This window comes from Bombina bombina, chromosome 5, assembly GCF_027579735.1.
Source record: "Bombina bombina isolate aBomBom1 chromosome 5, aBomBom1.pri, whole genome shotgun sequence".
Taxonomy (NCBI): Eukaryota; Metazoa; Chordata; class Amphibia; order Anura; family Bombinatoridae; genus Bombina; species Bombina bombina.
This window is the reverse complement of record NC_069503.1, coordinates 1,109,197,925-1,109,214,216: the sequence shown is the minus strand read 5'-3', so window position 1 is coordinate 1,109,214,216 and position 16,292 is coordinate 1,109,197,925. Positions and strand designations below refer to the sequence as shown.

Genomic DNA, 16,292 nt, shown 5'->3' with positions numbered 1-16,292 from the left:
AGCACCACATTACTTACACAAGTATCCTATATCAAAATCACTACAATAGCATGGTCAGACCATGATGCCCTACACCTGCGGTTGGGCCCATCCCTCTCACCTAACTCCCCTCCTAACTGGCGCCTACAGGACTGGACCATTACTGACCCGACCCTGAAGCTAGAATTACAATCCAAAATTACTGATTACCTTTGCATAAACGATGATAATCAAACCTCAGTCCAGAATCTCTGGGCTGCGCTTAAAGCAGTTATGAGAGGTCACCTCATTCAGACCGAGGCGGCTGCCCGCCCGAAAGGCAACACAACCCTCTCAGCCTTAAACATACAGCTGAGGCAGTTAAGAACCTCACTTGGACTCCAGTACACCCCGTCAGTGAATCGCCAAATAGCAGACATCACAAAACAAATCCAACATCTAGAAATTCACAGAACACATAAACTCCTAGAGCGATTCAAGAGAATATACTACCACCAAAGCAACAAAGCTACCACCTTACTAGCATCAAAACTTAAACATCAGACTGCCCAATCATGTATCATGGCCATTCATGATCCATATGGCAAACTAGTCTACTCTCCCCTGGACATAGGGAACTCATTCAGACAATTCTACCATACCCTGTATAATATAGGGGACTCGCAAGACATACAGGCTTCCCTGCTGAGGAAATAACTTCCTATTTGGAAAACCTCTCTCTCCCCAGACTTAACCCAGAAACCGCTCAGACTTTGACAGCGCCAGTTACACCAGATGAAATACAGAAAATCATACAATCTATGAAACTTGGAAAGTCTCCTGGCCCAGACGGCTTCACCGCGAGATTTTACAAGACCTTCCCACACTTACTTGCTCCCCTCCTTTCTAGACTCTGTCAGGAAACCATGGGTAAAGGCTCATTCATGACAGAATACTTGGAAGCCACAATAGTAACAATCTTAAAGCCAGGTAAACCCCCAGATCAGTGTTCTAGCTACCGTCCAATCTCCTTATTAAACTTAGACACTAAAATCTACGCCACATTATTAGCTAATAGACTCTCAGCAGCTATTCCGACCCTCATAGACTACGACCAAGTAGGTTTCATCCCACATAGAGAAGGCCCAGATGCGACAAGACGCATCCTGAATCTTCTACATTTTGCCTCGATACATGAGATCCCCCTTCTGGCCCTGTCTTTAGATGCCGAAAAGGCGTTTGACAGGGTCAGATGGGACTATCTTTGGAAAACTATGGAATCCTTTCGAATCCCAGACTCATTTATACTTGCGGTCAAAGCTCTTTACTCCAGCCCCTCAGCTAACGTACGAGGAGTGGGATTCCAGTCCTCCCCATTCATCATAACCAATGGCACAAGGCAGGGGTGCCCAAGGTTGCCCCTGCTGTTTGCCTTGACTATCGAACCCCTAGCCCAAAGTATCAGAGAAGACCCAAGAGTGTCAGGCCTTAACATTGGAACACAGACCCATACTATCTAGGCTGACCATATTGCCGCTTTAAAAAGGGACACATATGAAAAATACATGTGTCAGGGCTGTTTTCAGGGCTGTTTAAAGAAATGGTTTTGTATAAGAACCCTCGCATATGTATTTTTCATATGTGTTCCTTCTTAAAGCGGCAATATGGTCAGCCTAATACTATCTCACTATATGCCGACGACATCACCCTTTTGTTATCCTCACCTAGTGACTCCCTCCCTCCTGTCTTTGAGATTATAGAAAAGTTTGGTAAATTGAGCTATTACAAACTTAACATCTCAAAGACAGAGTCCCTCCCCATACACATACCACCTATGACCCTTACCCGCCTGCAAAGAAAACACCAATTCCATTGGAATGATTCTACCCTTAAGATCTTGGGAATCATCCTCAGCCCGGACCCATCAATAACCATTATCCGCAATTATACGGACAGACTCCTAGAATTCAGGAAACCATGGGAATTCCATGAAATCTCCTGGACTGGTCGCATTGCTGCGATAAAGATGTCCTTTCTCCCTAAAATCTCTTACCTCTTCAGATCCATACCGTACAATATCCCTAGACCCACCCTAATCAAATTGCAGAGCCTGATGACGTCTTACGTCTGGAGGGGTAATAGACCCAGAACCTCTAAGCGAACCTTGCAGAAACCAATTGAACAAGGAGACCTTGCCCTCCCAAACCTTATAAACTATTACTATGCAGCTAGACTCTCGCACCTGTTAGCTTGGAATAACCCAGACCATCCCTCGAAGTGGTGGATGATCGAATTGGAACTCATTCCAACCCCACTCACTTTGTCGGATCTCCTCTGGATCCCATCCCACCATAGACAACACCTGAACATTACTCTCCAAGTAGTTAAACATGCGTATCAGCTATGGGACCAGGTTTGACATAACCCTGCCATATCTCCTTATCCTTCACCTATGCTCACCATCCCGGGAGTGTTGTATTGCTTACCAGATTCTCACCCTGAAGCATGGCGACACAGACAGATACAGTCAGTGACAGACATTTATGATAACGACAGGTGGCTCTCACATCCCAATCTTTGCTGTAAATACCAAATCCCTCCTAATCTTAGTTTTGAAGCATATCGCCTGAGCACACGCTTACGCACATGGGGATACCCAAAGACAAAACTCAGACGCCCAACATCGTGGGAGTCCATGTGGCAGCAAGCATCCAACATCTCACACCCCCTTTCTGCACACTACAACTTACTCAACAATAAATGCACTCCACACAAAATCTCACAACATACAGCCTGGGAAAGAGAACTGGGTTTCTCTGCAGACCTCGACACATGGCAGTCTAGAATCATGTTAACAAAAAAGCTGATACATTCCGCTACTCTCTGGGAGTTACATTATAAAATCCTTGTCTGCTGGCATCTAGTCCCAACCACTTTACACAGAATCTATAACACCCGCTCTCCTACATGCTGGAGGCACTGCCAACACTTAGGTACTGCACAACATATCTGGTGGGCCTGCCCAGTTATTCAGCCACTCTGGAAAAAAGTATATAGCCTCCTCCACACCTTGGGAATTACCATACAGTACACGCCAGTGACTGTGCTGCTCCACCTTCAGATGACAAACTTCTTACCCAAATGTTATTGTTCTACTTTTCATTTGACTCAATAAAAATTTTTGTTTAAAAAAAAAAAATGCCAAAATGATGTTCCATCATTTAATAAATAACCTTAAAAAATGTAAAAAAAACAAAAAAAACAGATACCCCTTGCCGTTAATACCTGAGTTAATAGAACGCTTATCAGAAGCCACCATTTACTCCAAATTAGATCTAAGAGGAGCCTACAATCTAGTACGCATAAAGGAAGGCCATGAATGGCTAACAGCATTCAGAACCAGGTATGAGCTATACAAATATTTAGTCATGCCGTTTGGATTGTGCAATGCACCCTCCACTTTCCAACATTTCATCAATGACGTTTTTCGTGACCTTCTTGACATATGTTTAGTAGTATACCAAGACGACATTTACAATCTACTCAAGAAACAGGTTGGAACACATCCAACATGTACGTAAAGTACTTGCAAGATTAAAAGAACATAAACTGTATGCTAAGCCAGAGAAATGTCTCTTCCATACCGACCAAGTATCATTCCTTGGATGTAACATATCACCTTAAGGAATCGAAATGCAGAAAGAAAAAGTAGACGCAGTAGAAAACTGGCCTATACCAAGAACCAAAAAGGAACTGTAGCGATTTCTTGGATTTTCAAATTATTACAGGAAATTTATAAAAAAACTTCTCAAAAATCGCAAAACCACTTACCCGTTTAACCAGCACCTCTATTCCGTATCATTGTAACTCAGATGCCATGTCGGCTTTTGAAACATTAAAAACTCGATTCACTTCTGCTCCCATATTGAAGTTTCCGGATCCCAACTTACCATACATCCTAGAAGTGGACTCCTCAGACTTCGCATTAGGAGCAGTTCTTTCACAGCAATTAACACTCAACAGCCCTATCTATCCAGTTTCATACCTCTCCAAAATGATGTCCCCAGCAGAAAGGAATTATCCTATTGGTGAAAAAGAACTTCTAGCCATAAAACAGTCATTTGAACACTATAGACATCTCCTTGAGGGCACCAAATATCCCATTAAAGTATATACGGACCATAAAAATCTTCAATATCTGCAATGCAATAAAACCCTTTCTGCAAGACAAGTCCTTTGGAGCCTATATTTCGCCAGGTTCAATTTTAATATCATCTACAGACCTGCAAATAAGAATGGCAAACCAGATGCCCTCTCACGGATACCTGATAAACCAGACAACCTTAATACCAATTCACCCATTATTCCAACAGAACGGTTCGTTGGACTGTCTAATCAGTCTTTAACTGACTTAAGGAAGTATACCAGCTTGGAGCCAAATCCCCCTCATCCATCACTCATCAGAAAATCTGAGGATTACTACCATGGAGAAAAACTCTATGTAACAAAGGAAATGAGGCTATCCATGTTAAAATTGTTCCATGACACCCCATTGGCAGGACATCCGGGAAATATACAACAGAATTAATAAATAGGAACTTCTGGTGGCCTAATATGAGAGAGACAATACAAGACTACATCCACTCTTGTCTCATTTGTACTACCTCAAAATCAGAAAAGAAACCACCATACGGACTTTTCGTACCGTTATTACCTGTTCCTACGAGACCATGGCAACACCTATCAATGGATTTAAAAAAATTAATTACGTTTATTTAGTGGCGGAATAGGGGTTAATAACTTTATTTAGGTTGCGGCTATGTCGGGGAGCGTTGGGATAGGGGTTAATAACTTTATTTAGGTTGCAGCGATGTCGGGGAGTAGCGGGATAGGGGTTAATAACTTTATTTAGGTTGCGGCGATGTCAGGGAGCGGCGGGATAGGGGTTCAACATTTTAATATAGTGGTGGTGTTTAGTTACAGGGTATAAATAAAGTTGGAAAAAAGCCAAATAGACGCAAGATCGATGACTGCTAGTTAACAACAGTCCGATGCTCATCGCTCTGTACTTGGTGCGCTTCTTTTTGCCGGCTTTTTTCATAAATGAGGAGAGCGTATTGAGATACGCGGCCGCGATGTTAGGCGAGCGTATTGATGCCGGCAAATGCAACATAGTTGACGCTTTGATAGATATCCCCCTATGCATTAAACTATATTATAACATTATTATTACATTATCAGTATGCTATAAATATGTTACAAATATGCAACTATGTAAATATATCTAAATTGATTGCGGTAATAGAATTTGTCAGTTATTTTTGCATTAATGCCCTTGTATCTGTGTTTGTAACTTTAAGAATATTTGTATGCAAAGTCAGATGACTAAGTATTACCCAATACTTTTGATTTGATTTAAAAAAGCTACCTGTTCTTAATTGAGGTTAAGTCTATGGGGCATATTTATCAAGCTCCGTATGGAGCTTGATGCCCCGTGTTTCCTGCGAGCCTTCAGGCTCGCCGGAAACAGAAGTTATGAAGCAGCAGTCTAAAGACCGCTGCTCCATAACCTGTCCGTCTGCTCTGAGGCCGCGGACAGAAATCAACCTGAACGAATACGATCGAGTTGGTTGACACCCCCTGCTAGCAGCCGATTGGCCGCAAATCTGCAGGGGGCAGCATTGCACTAGCAGTACACAAGAACTGCTGGTGCAATGATAAATGCCGAGAGTGTATGCTGTCTGCATTTATCGATGTGCAAAGGACATGATCTGCAATATCCGATTATGTCCGCTTGCACATTAATAAATAGCCGCTATGAGTAAGGCTATACGCCGAAACATGTTAGACGCTTACCTGTTTTTTGTTTTAAGCTACATTGAGAGTGTGCCGGTACCTTTTGTTGCTTTCACTTTTGGTATCCTCTTTTACCCGGCACCTCCTTTTGAATATAAGAATATTTGGACCGGATTGGTGCAAGCAAGGCATGAGGCTGTTTGTGAGGCGCAATGGGAGAGTGACCAGGTATGCCAGCAGAGGAGATTGTTGAGAAGGAATAGCGTCAAACAAGTAGTGGAAACGCCTATAATGCTGAGAATACGGGGTCAGGATCCAAAGGAATTAGTGCTATCCCTTAGTGACTGGTAGTTACTAGAAACATCTTTTCCTGATCGGACCGGAACTGTTTGCCCTCAGGTAGGATTGGTGAGAACTCACCTATTTGCTCACCTATTTGCTGTGCTTATTTTCTCACCGCTGCTAGCATAACCGCATAACAGCATACTAACAGACCTACGCTTAGCCTAGCTGCTCCCGACAAGCCCACAACACTGAATGATATGCTTTTGCATTGATTGACTCTTTGTGTTCCGGAGCCTGTTTTGAAGTGTGAAGCTTTCTTGTTTTTGTATCTATAGATATATACAGTTATATGTAAAAAGATCTATTTAAAAATACATAGAACATATTATGCTATGTGCAGAACATTGGAATAGGAAATATTTACAGTACATACAAAGTTAAACACTTTATTAAATATAATTATTGCATAAATATGTTTCTTTTACAAGATATGACGAGTCCACGGATTTCATCCTTACTTATAGGATTACGCCTCCTGTTTAGCAGGAAGTGGCAAAGAGCACCCCAGCAGAGCTGTATATATAGCTCCTCCCTTCCCCCCCCTCCCCCCCCCCCCCCCCCAGTCATTCTCTTTGCCTGTGTTAGTGATAGGAAGAGGTAAAGTGAGGTGTTAGTTTAGATTCTTCAATCAAGAAGTTTTTTTATTTTAAAATGGTGCCAGTGAGTACTATTTTCCTCAGGGAGAAATCGTCAGTCTATAACTTCCCAAGAGGAGTGGAGACATTTTATTTTTCTGCCCTGATGTTGATGATCTTATCAAAAATTATCTAAGATCCATGCTGGTTCCCACAGACCAGTTGAAGGTAGTTTAAAGAAACATCTTCAGTGTGTAGAACCATGTCATGCTACAAGCAGCATTGAGGTATGTTCAGTCATTTGTTTCTGGGGAGACTTGATGCATCAGAACAGGCTGACATTATTCCCTATCTGGGGAGGGGTAATCAGTATGCACTATATGTATAGAAATGGTGTACCTGGAATTCCCTTTAGGTTGATAGCTAAATATTTCTGAGGACTTCATTTAGGATATTAAGTGTGGGCTAAACGTTGGGGAGATGCGGTTGCTGGCTAAGGGCTAGCTTTGTCATAGAATGATAACTGTCCTGAGAGAGTGCAGTTTTTATCTCATGAAAGTTACGTTTTGTAATTGTGCATCATGTTTGTTTCTTGTGTATGTAAGAGGGGCACATGGCGTATATATTTTATTTTGAGAACCGACATGTTTGTTTTTCTAACTACCCATGTGTGTTTCTGTAAGGCTAGAGTTACTCCCACAGTGGATGGGGCCTAATTTTGCACGCTCAGCCGCTCAGTATCTTCCGGATCGGATAAACAGCAAGGTCTTGAGCTCCAGTGGGGCCTAAGTTATTTTGCCTAACGAAGAGGCTTAGGAGCTACTGCAGCAGATTAAGAGTGTTCTGGGGGCAGGTAGGCGCCGCAGCAGAGTTGTGGCGAGTTGCAGGGGCCTGAATCGATAAAAAGTTGTTATAACTAATAAAATCGAGTTAAATTGATATATAACATATCTAAACAAATTGGTGCAATATTGTTAGACTAATTTGGGCACATAAGGATTCATCAGGGTGTCCTTTTATAACTGACAGCCTGCCTTGTACCAGTTACCACTGCGGCTGCTTTCTGGTTTGACGCCTTAGAAGAGTCTCTTAAGACTGAGATTCCTTTAGAGGAAATTCTGGATAGAATTAAGGCTCTTAAGCTGGCTAATTCTTTTATTACGGACGCCGCCTTTCAGATTGCCAAGTTGGCGGCTAAGAATGCCGGATTTACCATTTTAGCGCGTAGAGCGTTATGGTTAAAGTCTTGGTCTGCTGATGTGTCATCTAAGTCACAGCTTTTAGCTATTCCTTTCAAAGGGAAAACCCTATTCGGGCCTGACTTGAAATAAATCATTTCTGACATTATGGGAGGTAAGGGTCATCTCCTACCTCAGGATAAAGCAGCTAAACTTAGGGGTAAACAAAATAATTTGCATACGAAGAGAGAAGCGCTCTACCAGGAGGCCCATAGTAGGCCGAAACGATCGTCTGGGGTTGTCATGTTCCTTGTTCAGAGGAGAATTGCCTGGTATTTTGGGGCTGGACTGACCTTACTTGGCGGGATCAGACTGATATACTTCAGGAAAGTTTTTTTCTGTGAAAAGCACACTGGTCTAAAAGAGGCTGCTTCCGGGTGGTAAATCGCCATAGAACAAGCCACTGAGCTGTTGTTCGTTCCTGGTAGAGCGCTTCTCTCTTTGTATGCAAATTATTATGACCCTGGGGAAGTCTCCCTATGGGTGATGGGGGAAACCAGACGTGGACTCCTTGCCCAGTGTGCTTAGAGGAATGTGGCTGCACCTCACTGACGAGGCCCATAGGAGGCCGAAACGATCGTCTGGGGTTGTCATGTTCCTTGTTCAGAGGAGAATTGCCTGGTATTTCCGGGCTGGACTGACCTTACTTGGCGGGATCAGACTGATATACTTCAGGAAAGTTTTTTTCTGTGAAAAGCACACTGGTCTAAAAGAGGCTGCTTCCGGGTGGTAAATCGCCATAGAACAAGCCACTGAGCTGTTGTTCGTTCCTGGTAGAGCGCTTCTCTCTTTGTATGTAAACAAAATAATGTCCGTTCCTTTTGGAACTTCAAAGGAGTCCCCGCTTCTTCTTCCGCTAAACAGGAAGGGAATTTTGCTCAAGCCAAGGCCGTCTGGAGACCCAACCAGGCTTAGAACAAAGGTAAACAACCCAAGAAGCCCACTGCTGCTCCCAAAACAGCATGAAGGGGCGGGCCCCGATCCGGGACCGGATCTAGTGGGGGGCAGAGTTTCTCTCTTTGCCCAGGCTTGGGTAAGAGATGTTCAGGACCCCTGGACACTGGAAATCATGTCCCAAGGGTATCAACTGGAATTCGAAAATGTTCTCCCATGGGGGAAGTTTCTTCTTTCACAATTGTCTGTAGACCAGATAAAAAGAGAGGCGTTCTTACGTTGTGTAAAAGACCTCTCTACTATGGGAGTAATTCGTCCCGTTCCAATACTGGAACAGGGGCAGGGGTTTTACTCAAATCTTTTCATGGTTCCCAAAAAAGAGGGATCATTCAGACCCATTTTAGATCTCAAGAGTCTAAACAAGTTTCTCAGAGTTCCATCCTTCAAGATGGAGACTATTCGAACAATTCTACCAATGATCCAGGAGGGTCAATATATGACTACCGTGGACTTGAAGGATGCATACCTTCATATTCCTATCCACAAGGATCATTATCAGTTCCTAAGGTTTGCCTTCCTGGACAAACATTTTCAGTTCATGGTTCTTCCCTTCGGGTTGGCCACAGCACCCAGGATCTTCACGAAGGTTCTAGGGTCCCTTCTGGCGGTTCTCAGGCCACGGGGTATTGCAGTGGTGCCTTATCTAGATGATATTCTGATCCAGGCATCGTCTTACCATCTGACAAAGTCTCATACAGACATGGTTCTGTCCTTTATGAGGACTCACGGGTGGAAGGTGAATCTAGAAAAGAGTTAATTCCACAGACCAGGGTTCCCTTCCTGGGAACTCTAATAGATTCCATAGCCATGAAAATTTTCTCGACGGCGGTCAGAAAGTTAAAGATTCTGAATACATGCCGAGCCCTTCAGTCCAATCCTCGGCCATCAGTGGCTCAGTGCATGGAGGTAATTGAATTGATGGTGGCGGCAATGGACATCATTCCGTTTGCTCGTTTTCATCTCAGACCGCTACAACTGAGCATGCTCAGGCAGTGGAATGGAGATTATGCAAATTTGTCTCCTCAGATAGTTCTAGATTAGGAGACAAGAGGCTATCTTCTTTGGTGGTTGTCGCTGGATCATCTGTCCCAAGGGACGTGCTTCTGCAGACCCTCATGGGTGATAGTGACAACAGACGCCAGCCTACTAGGTTGGGGTGCAGTCTGGAATTCCCTGAAGGCTCAGGGTGTGTCGACTCGGTCAGAGTCTCTTCTTCCAATCAATATTCTGGAATTGAGAGCAATTTTCAATGCGCTTCAGGCTTGGCCTCAGTTGGCTTCGGCCAAATTAATCCGTTTTCAGTCGGACAACATCAGGACTGTAGCTTACATCAATCATCAGGGAGGAACAAGAAGTTCCTTAGCGATGACAGAAGTATCCAAGATAATTCGGTGGGCGGAGGCTCACTCTTGTTATCTGTCAGCAATCTACATCCCAGGAGTGGACAACTGGGAAGCGGACTTTTTAAGCAGACAGACGTTTCATCCGGGGGAGTGGGAACTCCATCCTGAGGTCTTTGCCACCCTGATTCTCAGATGGGACAGACCAGAATTGGATCTGATGCATCTCGTCAGAATGCCAAGCTCCCAAGATACGGATCCAGGTCAAGGGATCCTCAGGCCGAACTTATAGATGCCTTGGCAGTGCCTTGGTCGTTCAACCTAGCTTATGTGTTTCCACCATTTGCTGTCTTTCCCCGGGTGATTGCTCGGATCAAACAGGAGAGGGCTTCAGTAATTCTAATCGCACCTGCGTGGCCTCGCAGGACTTGGTATGCCGATCTAGTGTACATGTCCTCTCTGCCACCGTGGACGCTTCCATTGAGGCAGGACCTTCTCAATCAGGGACCCTTCCAACACCCAAATCTAGTTTCTCTGCAACTGACTGCTTGGAGATTGAACGCTTAATTTTATCTAAGCGGGGGTTCTCTGATTCGGTCATTGATACTTTGATTCAGGCACGTAAGCCTGTTACTAGAAAGATCTACCATAAGATATGGCGTGAATATCTTTATTGGTGCGAATCCAAGGGCTACTCATGGAGTAGAGTGAGGATTCCTAGGATTCTGTCTTTTCTCCAAGAAGGGTTGGAGAAAGGGTTATCAGCAAGTTCCTTAAAGGGACAAATCTCTGCTTTGTCGATTTTACTACACAAACGTTTGGCAGATGTTCCAGACGTTCAGTCTTTTTGTCAGGCTCTAACCAGAATTAAGCCTGTGTTTAGACCAATTGCTCCACCCTGGAGTTTGAATTTAGTTAATGTTCTTCAAGGGGTTCTGTTTGAACCCATGCATTCCATAGATATTAAGTTGTTATCTTGGAAGGTTTTATTTTTGGTTGCTATTTCTTCTGCTCGTAGAGTTTCTGAGCTTTCAGCGTTACAATGTGACTTATCTTATATTCCATTCTGATAAGGTGGTTTTACGTACCAAACCTGGTTTCCTTCCTAAAGTTGTTTCTAATAAGAATATTAATCAGGAATTAGTTGTTCCTTCATTATGTCCTAATCCTTCTTCTAATAAGGATCGTCTATTGCATAACTTGGACGTGGTCCGTGCCCTGAAGTTTTACTTGCAGGCAACTAAGGATTTCCGTCAATCATCTTCATTATTTGTTTTTTTTTTCTGGAAAGCGTAGGGGCCAGAAAGCTACGGCTACCTCTCTTTCTTTTTGGCTGAAGAATATCATCCATCTGGCATATGAGACTGCTGGACAGCAGCCTCCTGAAAGAATTACGGCTCATTCTACTAGGGCTGTGGCTTCCTCATGGGCATTTAAAAACGATGCTTCTGTTGAACAAATTTGCAAGGCTCCAACTTGGTTGTCTCTTCACGCTTTTTTCCAAATTTTCCAAATTTGATACTTTTGTTTCTTCTGAGGCTGATTTTGGGAGAAAGGTTCTTCAAGCAGTGGTGCCTTCCGTTTAGGTTCCTGTCTTGTCCCTCCCTTTCATCCGTGTCCTATAGCTTTGGTATTGTATCCCATAAGTAAGGATGACATCTGTGGACTCGTCATATCTTGTAAAAGAAAAGGAAATTTATGCTTACCTGATAAATTTATTTCTTTTACGATATGACGAGTCCACGGCCCACCCTGTCTTTTCTAAGACAGGTTTTTATTTTTGTTAAACTTCAGTCACCTCTGCACCTTTGGCTTTTCCTTTCTCTTCCTAACTTCGGTCAAATGACTGGAGGGGGAGGGAAGGGAGGAGCTATATATACAGCTCTACTGTGGTGCTCTTTGCCACTTCCTGCTAAACAGGAGGTGTAATCCTATAAGTAAGGATGAAATCCGTGGACTTGTCATATCGTGAAATAAAGAAGAATAAAGAAAAAAATTTATCAGGTAAGCATAAATTTCCTTTTTTTCATGTTTTCATCTACTTAACTGCAAAGGACTTAAATGCACTTCTATATATGTCTATATGTATGTACATATGTATTTTTGTCTGTAAATACATATATACACATATAAATACATAAATACATCTGTACACACACACGCACATATATATATACATACATACATATTTAGACATGCATATGTGTGTACTGTATCTCTATGTTAAAGTCCTTTGCCTGTCTTGTTTTTTCTTTAAACCCATATAACTTTTTGGTGCAATATTTTTTTTAAATAATTTTATTAGATAATGTAATTATGAGTGCAACTATACTTTTTAATGTATTTGTTATTTTTGTTTGCACTTTTTTGTTTTGCAAAACAGTCAACCAGAGCTTGACGCGGAACTTCAATTGAGCTCAGGCAAACGCGCTTACTTTCAACTTGTAATATGAGCGAAAAACCCGACACACACAAACACCCGGGATAAACCCCTTATCACTTGCGCGTAACTGTTAGTGTCAACTCCTAATCTAGTTCTAAATGTTGTAGCTCGCTCTAAGGTGAGTAGTTATTAATAATCTTGCATTAGCTATGTAAGTGCCAGATTACGAGTTTCGCGCTAACAGTTACGCGCAAACAAAAAGGGGTTTATCGCGTCTGTTTGCACCCGTCTGGTGTTGTGCTTGTATTACAAGTTAAAAGTAAACGCGATCGCTTGTGCTCAATTGAACTTAACACTCTTCGGGATAGTGCGCCCTAAGAGCTCTGGTTAAATATTTCGCAAAACAAACAAAATGCATATACAGTATATATGTATAGATATATTTTACAAACAATACCATCAGATATATGTAGAAATATGTACAGTATTTATAAATAAATAGAACATATTTTGCTATGTGAATAACATTGGAATGTGAAATATCAAAATTTTCATGTTGGGTTTGCGTGCGAGTAGGGTGTTTTTCCACTTCTTTTGCTCCTTTGAATTCTATGGGGGAATATGTTAACCTGTGCGCGATATTCTAACTTCGGCTTTTTGCGTGCATCAGTTTAGCACGTATTAACACATAAATTTATATGTATATAAGCATATACATAAATATTTTCTGAGAACACACAGTTCCCATAGACTGAAATGTAAACTGTAACACCCCCCACCCTCAAACTTAAAACCCTCATAACGACTTATTGAAGTTATTTTATTAAAAATAACTATGCTACTATTTTTATTTTTTAATAAAGTATATTAAACTTGATTTTGGGGGCATTTGGTGGACATTTATAAAATGAATTAGAGATCTGATCTTGTAATGGCTGGTTATTTATCATTTGACCATTTGCGGACACGAGGTAAATTAGTACTCCACTTGTACTCTAGCCCTTCATAAGCATAGCACTGAGGTTTTTCCTGCCTCGCTCTAGTGCTAGGTGCCGCCATGATGATATCTAGCTTTTAAGTGCTGACCTGTTTGCACATGCGCAGTTACTCTCCTTCAGATACCTGCAGTGTAACTTAGGTTCCATATTGGCAGCACCCATGATTAAGGGCGATGTATGAGCTGTATTTAGTGTTTAGTGACCCTTTTTACACCTCTTGCTTTTTGTAAAACTGCGTATAACACACTTTCTACGGAGGCCAAAAAGAAAATGACCGTAAACTGCAAATAAAGTAGCTGGTTTAGACCATTTGCAGCATTTTGAGAACCTGGTTACAGATTTTGATTTTTGGCTGCTCTATGGGGCGTGGGACATAGCACAATTTTGAGACAAAAACAAACTGTGCTTAATGTCCCTTTAACAATATTTACTTACCCAGTATGACCATCCTTAGCCCGCAGCAATTTTTCTCTTTACTGTGACAGATGCTGATACAGCCAATTAGATGCTACACCAAGTGTTCCATAGAGAGAAACCCGAGACTCTCAGTGAATAGCTGTGTTACATACATTTTACCAATATCATTCTCCTCTCTTCAGCATATTTGTATTTGTCTGGGTATACACTCCTCATCTTCCATTACCCCCCATCTGTGTACACATCTGCTAATACATGTGAAATTGTACTTTAAACCTTTATTCTTTGTTTTTTTTTGTCTGGCAGGACGGTAACACTCTTATGCACATTGCATCGCACTATGGACATCCAGAAACAGCACTGGCATTTTTGAAGAAAGGTGTTTTGCTCCACATGCCGAACAAGGTGACAACAAGTTAGAAATGACTATGAATCCAGTAGGGTCTGTTAGGTATTCTCAACTGACTTGCACAGCCAATGTTGGTTCAATATCCTAATTATAACAAAATTGTGATACACACAATTTTAACCAACTGTTTTAAATTTACTTCATTCTCCTGGTTGAAACTCAGACATGCATGTGTTATAACACTATGGGCTACATTACAAGTTGAGCGCAAAATATTGCTTACGCAAAAACGATATTTGCGTTCAACTGAGTAATACCAGCGTATGCAAATGTGCGCTGGTAATACAAGTGAGGTGCAATTGCATGGAAGCATTGTGCTCACAAGAGTGTGCTTCCATAGGCTCCAATGGGAGCCTTGTTCTCATGCCGTCAGACATGGCATGAGAATTAGCACAGCGAAGGGAGTAAGTCGAGCAGCGATGGGCAGCAAAGTGTAAATATATATGTATATGAATATATACATATATATTTATGTGTTTATATCTGTATATACACATATTAACACACACACATACATATATATATATATATATACAGTATAAAGGCAGCAATTTAAATATATATGTATATGCATATATACATATAAATTTATAAGCATAAACATATATATTTACTGGGAACATACACTTCCCATAGACCGCAATGAAAAGGCACTTTTTTTTTTACTAACACCCCACAGCCGCCACTTTTAACCCCTAAAACTGCCTAGCGCACCCTTTATTTGGGGGGCAGTTGAGATCTGATATCTGGGTAATTTTCTGATCGCTAATTGCTACCACAAGCTTGCGATAGCAATAACCAGTCACTTGTTATGTCTGTTTATTTATTGCGTGCCTGTAAACGGGCAAATTCGCCCATTTACGGGCAATAAAAATGTATCCAATAACAAGGATAAAGACAGGGTACTTATCCAGTATTTATGTACAACCGGAGGGAACACACTTATCTATCTTCTCAGATACTTATTAAAATTCCAATTTTCAAATCAATCTTCCCCTGTATACATATTCCCAAGTAAGCAAAAATACATTACCTGTTGTTCTTAGGGTCTCTACATCTTTGAGGCTTATCATTGTGATCATTCAAATACCCTGAAGGTTAAGACATAGGGACCGATTTATAAAAGTCTGGCGAACATGATACGCTGTGCAGAGGCTGTCAGCATTTAACATTGCACAAGCAGTTCTAGTGAACTGCTTGTGCAATGCCGCCTCCTGCAGATTCGGGTGTCAATCAACCCGATCGTACACATTGCAGACCCCAGCCTCAGAGGCGGCGGACTAGTTATGAAGCAGCGGTCTTAAGACCGCTGCTTCATAACTGCTGTTTCTGGCGAGCCTGAAGGCTTGCATGGAAACAGGGGCATCAGGGGCCTTTCGACCCTTGATAAATCGGCCCAATGCAGAGGTTTTTTAATCGACCTCCTATTGTTCATAATACCCGGGAAAAAAGGAAAAGGAAAAAGGAGAGGGAGGAAAAGAAAAAAGAAAAATGGTGTGGAAAAGTTTCAATTTCTCCCTCACTCTGCTATCTCGACTCCTCCCCCAATACCCCTGTCCCAGATTTTTCTTTTTGGTGAGCCTGTTCATATGAGCACCTCCAACTATTGACAAGGTATCCAGCTATCAGCTACCGAGGGGGTGGGGGATGCTGCTATTAGCAATTACAGACACTTTGTGTCGTCCTCTTGGCGTCACTAGGGGGGTGCGGGGGGTGCGGGCCGCACCTGGGTGGCACCCTCCAGGGGGTGACACCAAAAAAAAAAAATTTTATTTTTTTATTTTATTGAAATTCAAAGAAATACAATGTTGAGATGCATAGATTATTTTATTCGAGGCTGGCATTTGTGAACATTAGTGGGACTGGGGAAGTTGTAGAC

At 42.1% G+C, this 16,292-nt stretch overlaps 1 protein-coding gene across 1 annotated transcript in view; it reads left to right on the top strand.

The window, feature by feature from the left end:
* The window catches only part of LOC128661735 (ankyrin-3-like), a 410,167-nt gene that overhangs the window by 81,137 nt on the left and 312,738 nt on the right, over positions 1 to 16,292 (top strand). Inside the window, 1 exon segment of the mRNA XM_053715956.1 lies at positions 14,311 to 14,409. Coding sequence (XP_053571931.1) covers positions 14,311 to 14,409 — 99 coding nt within the window.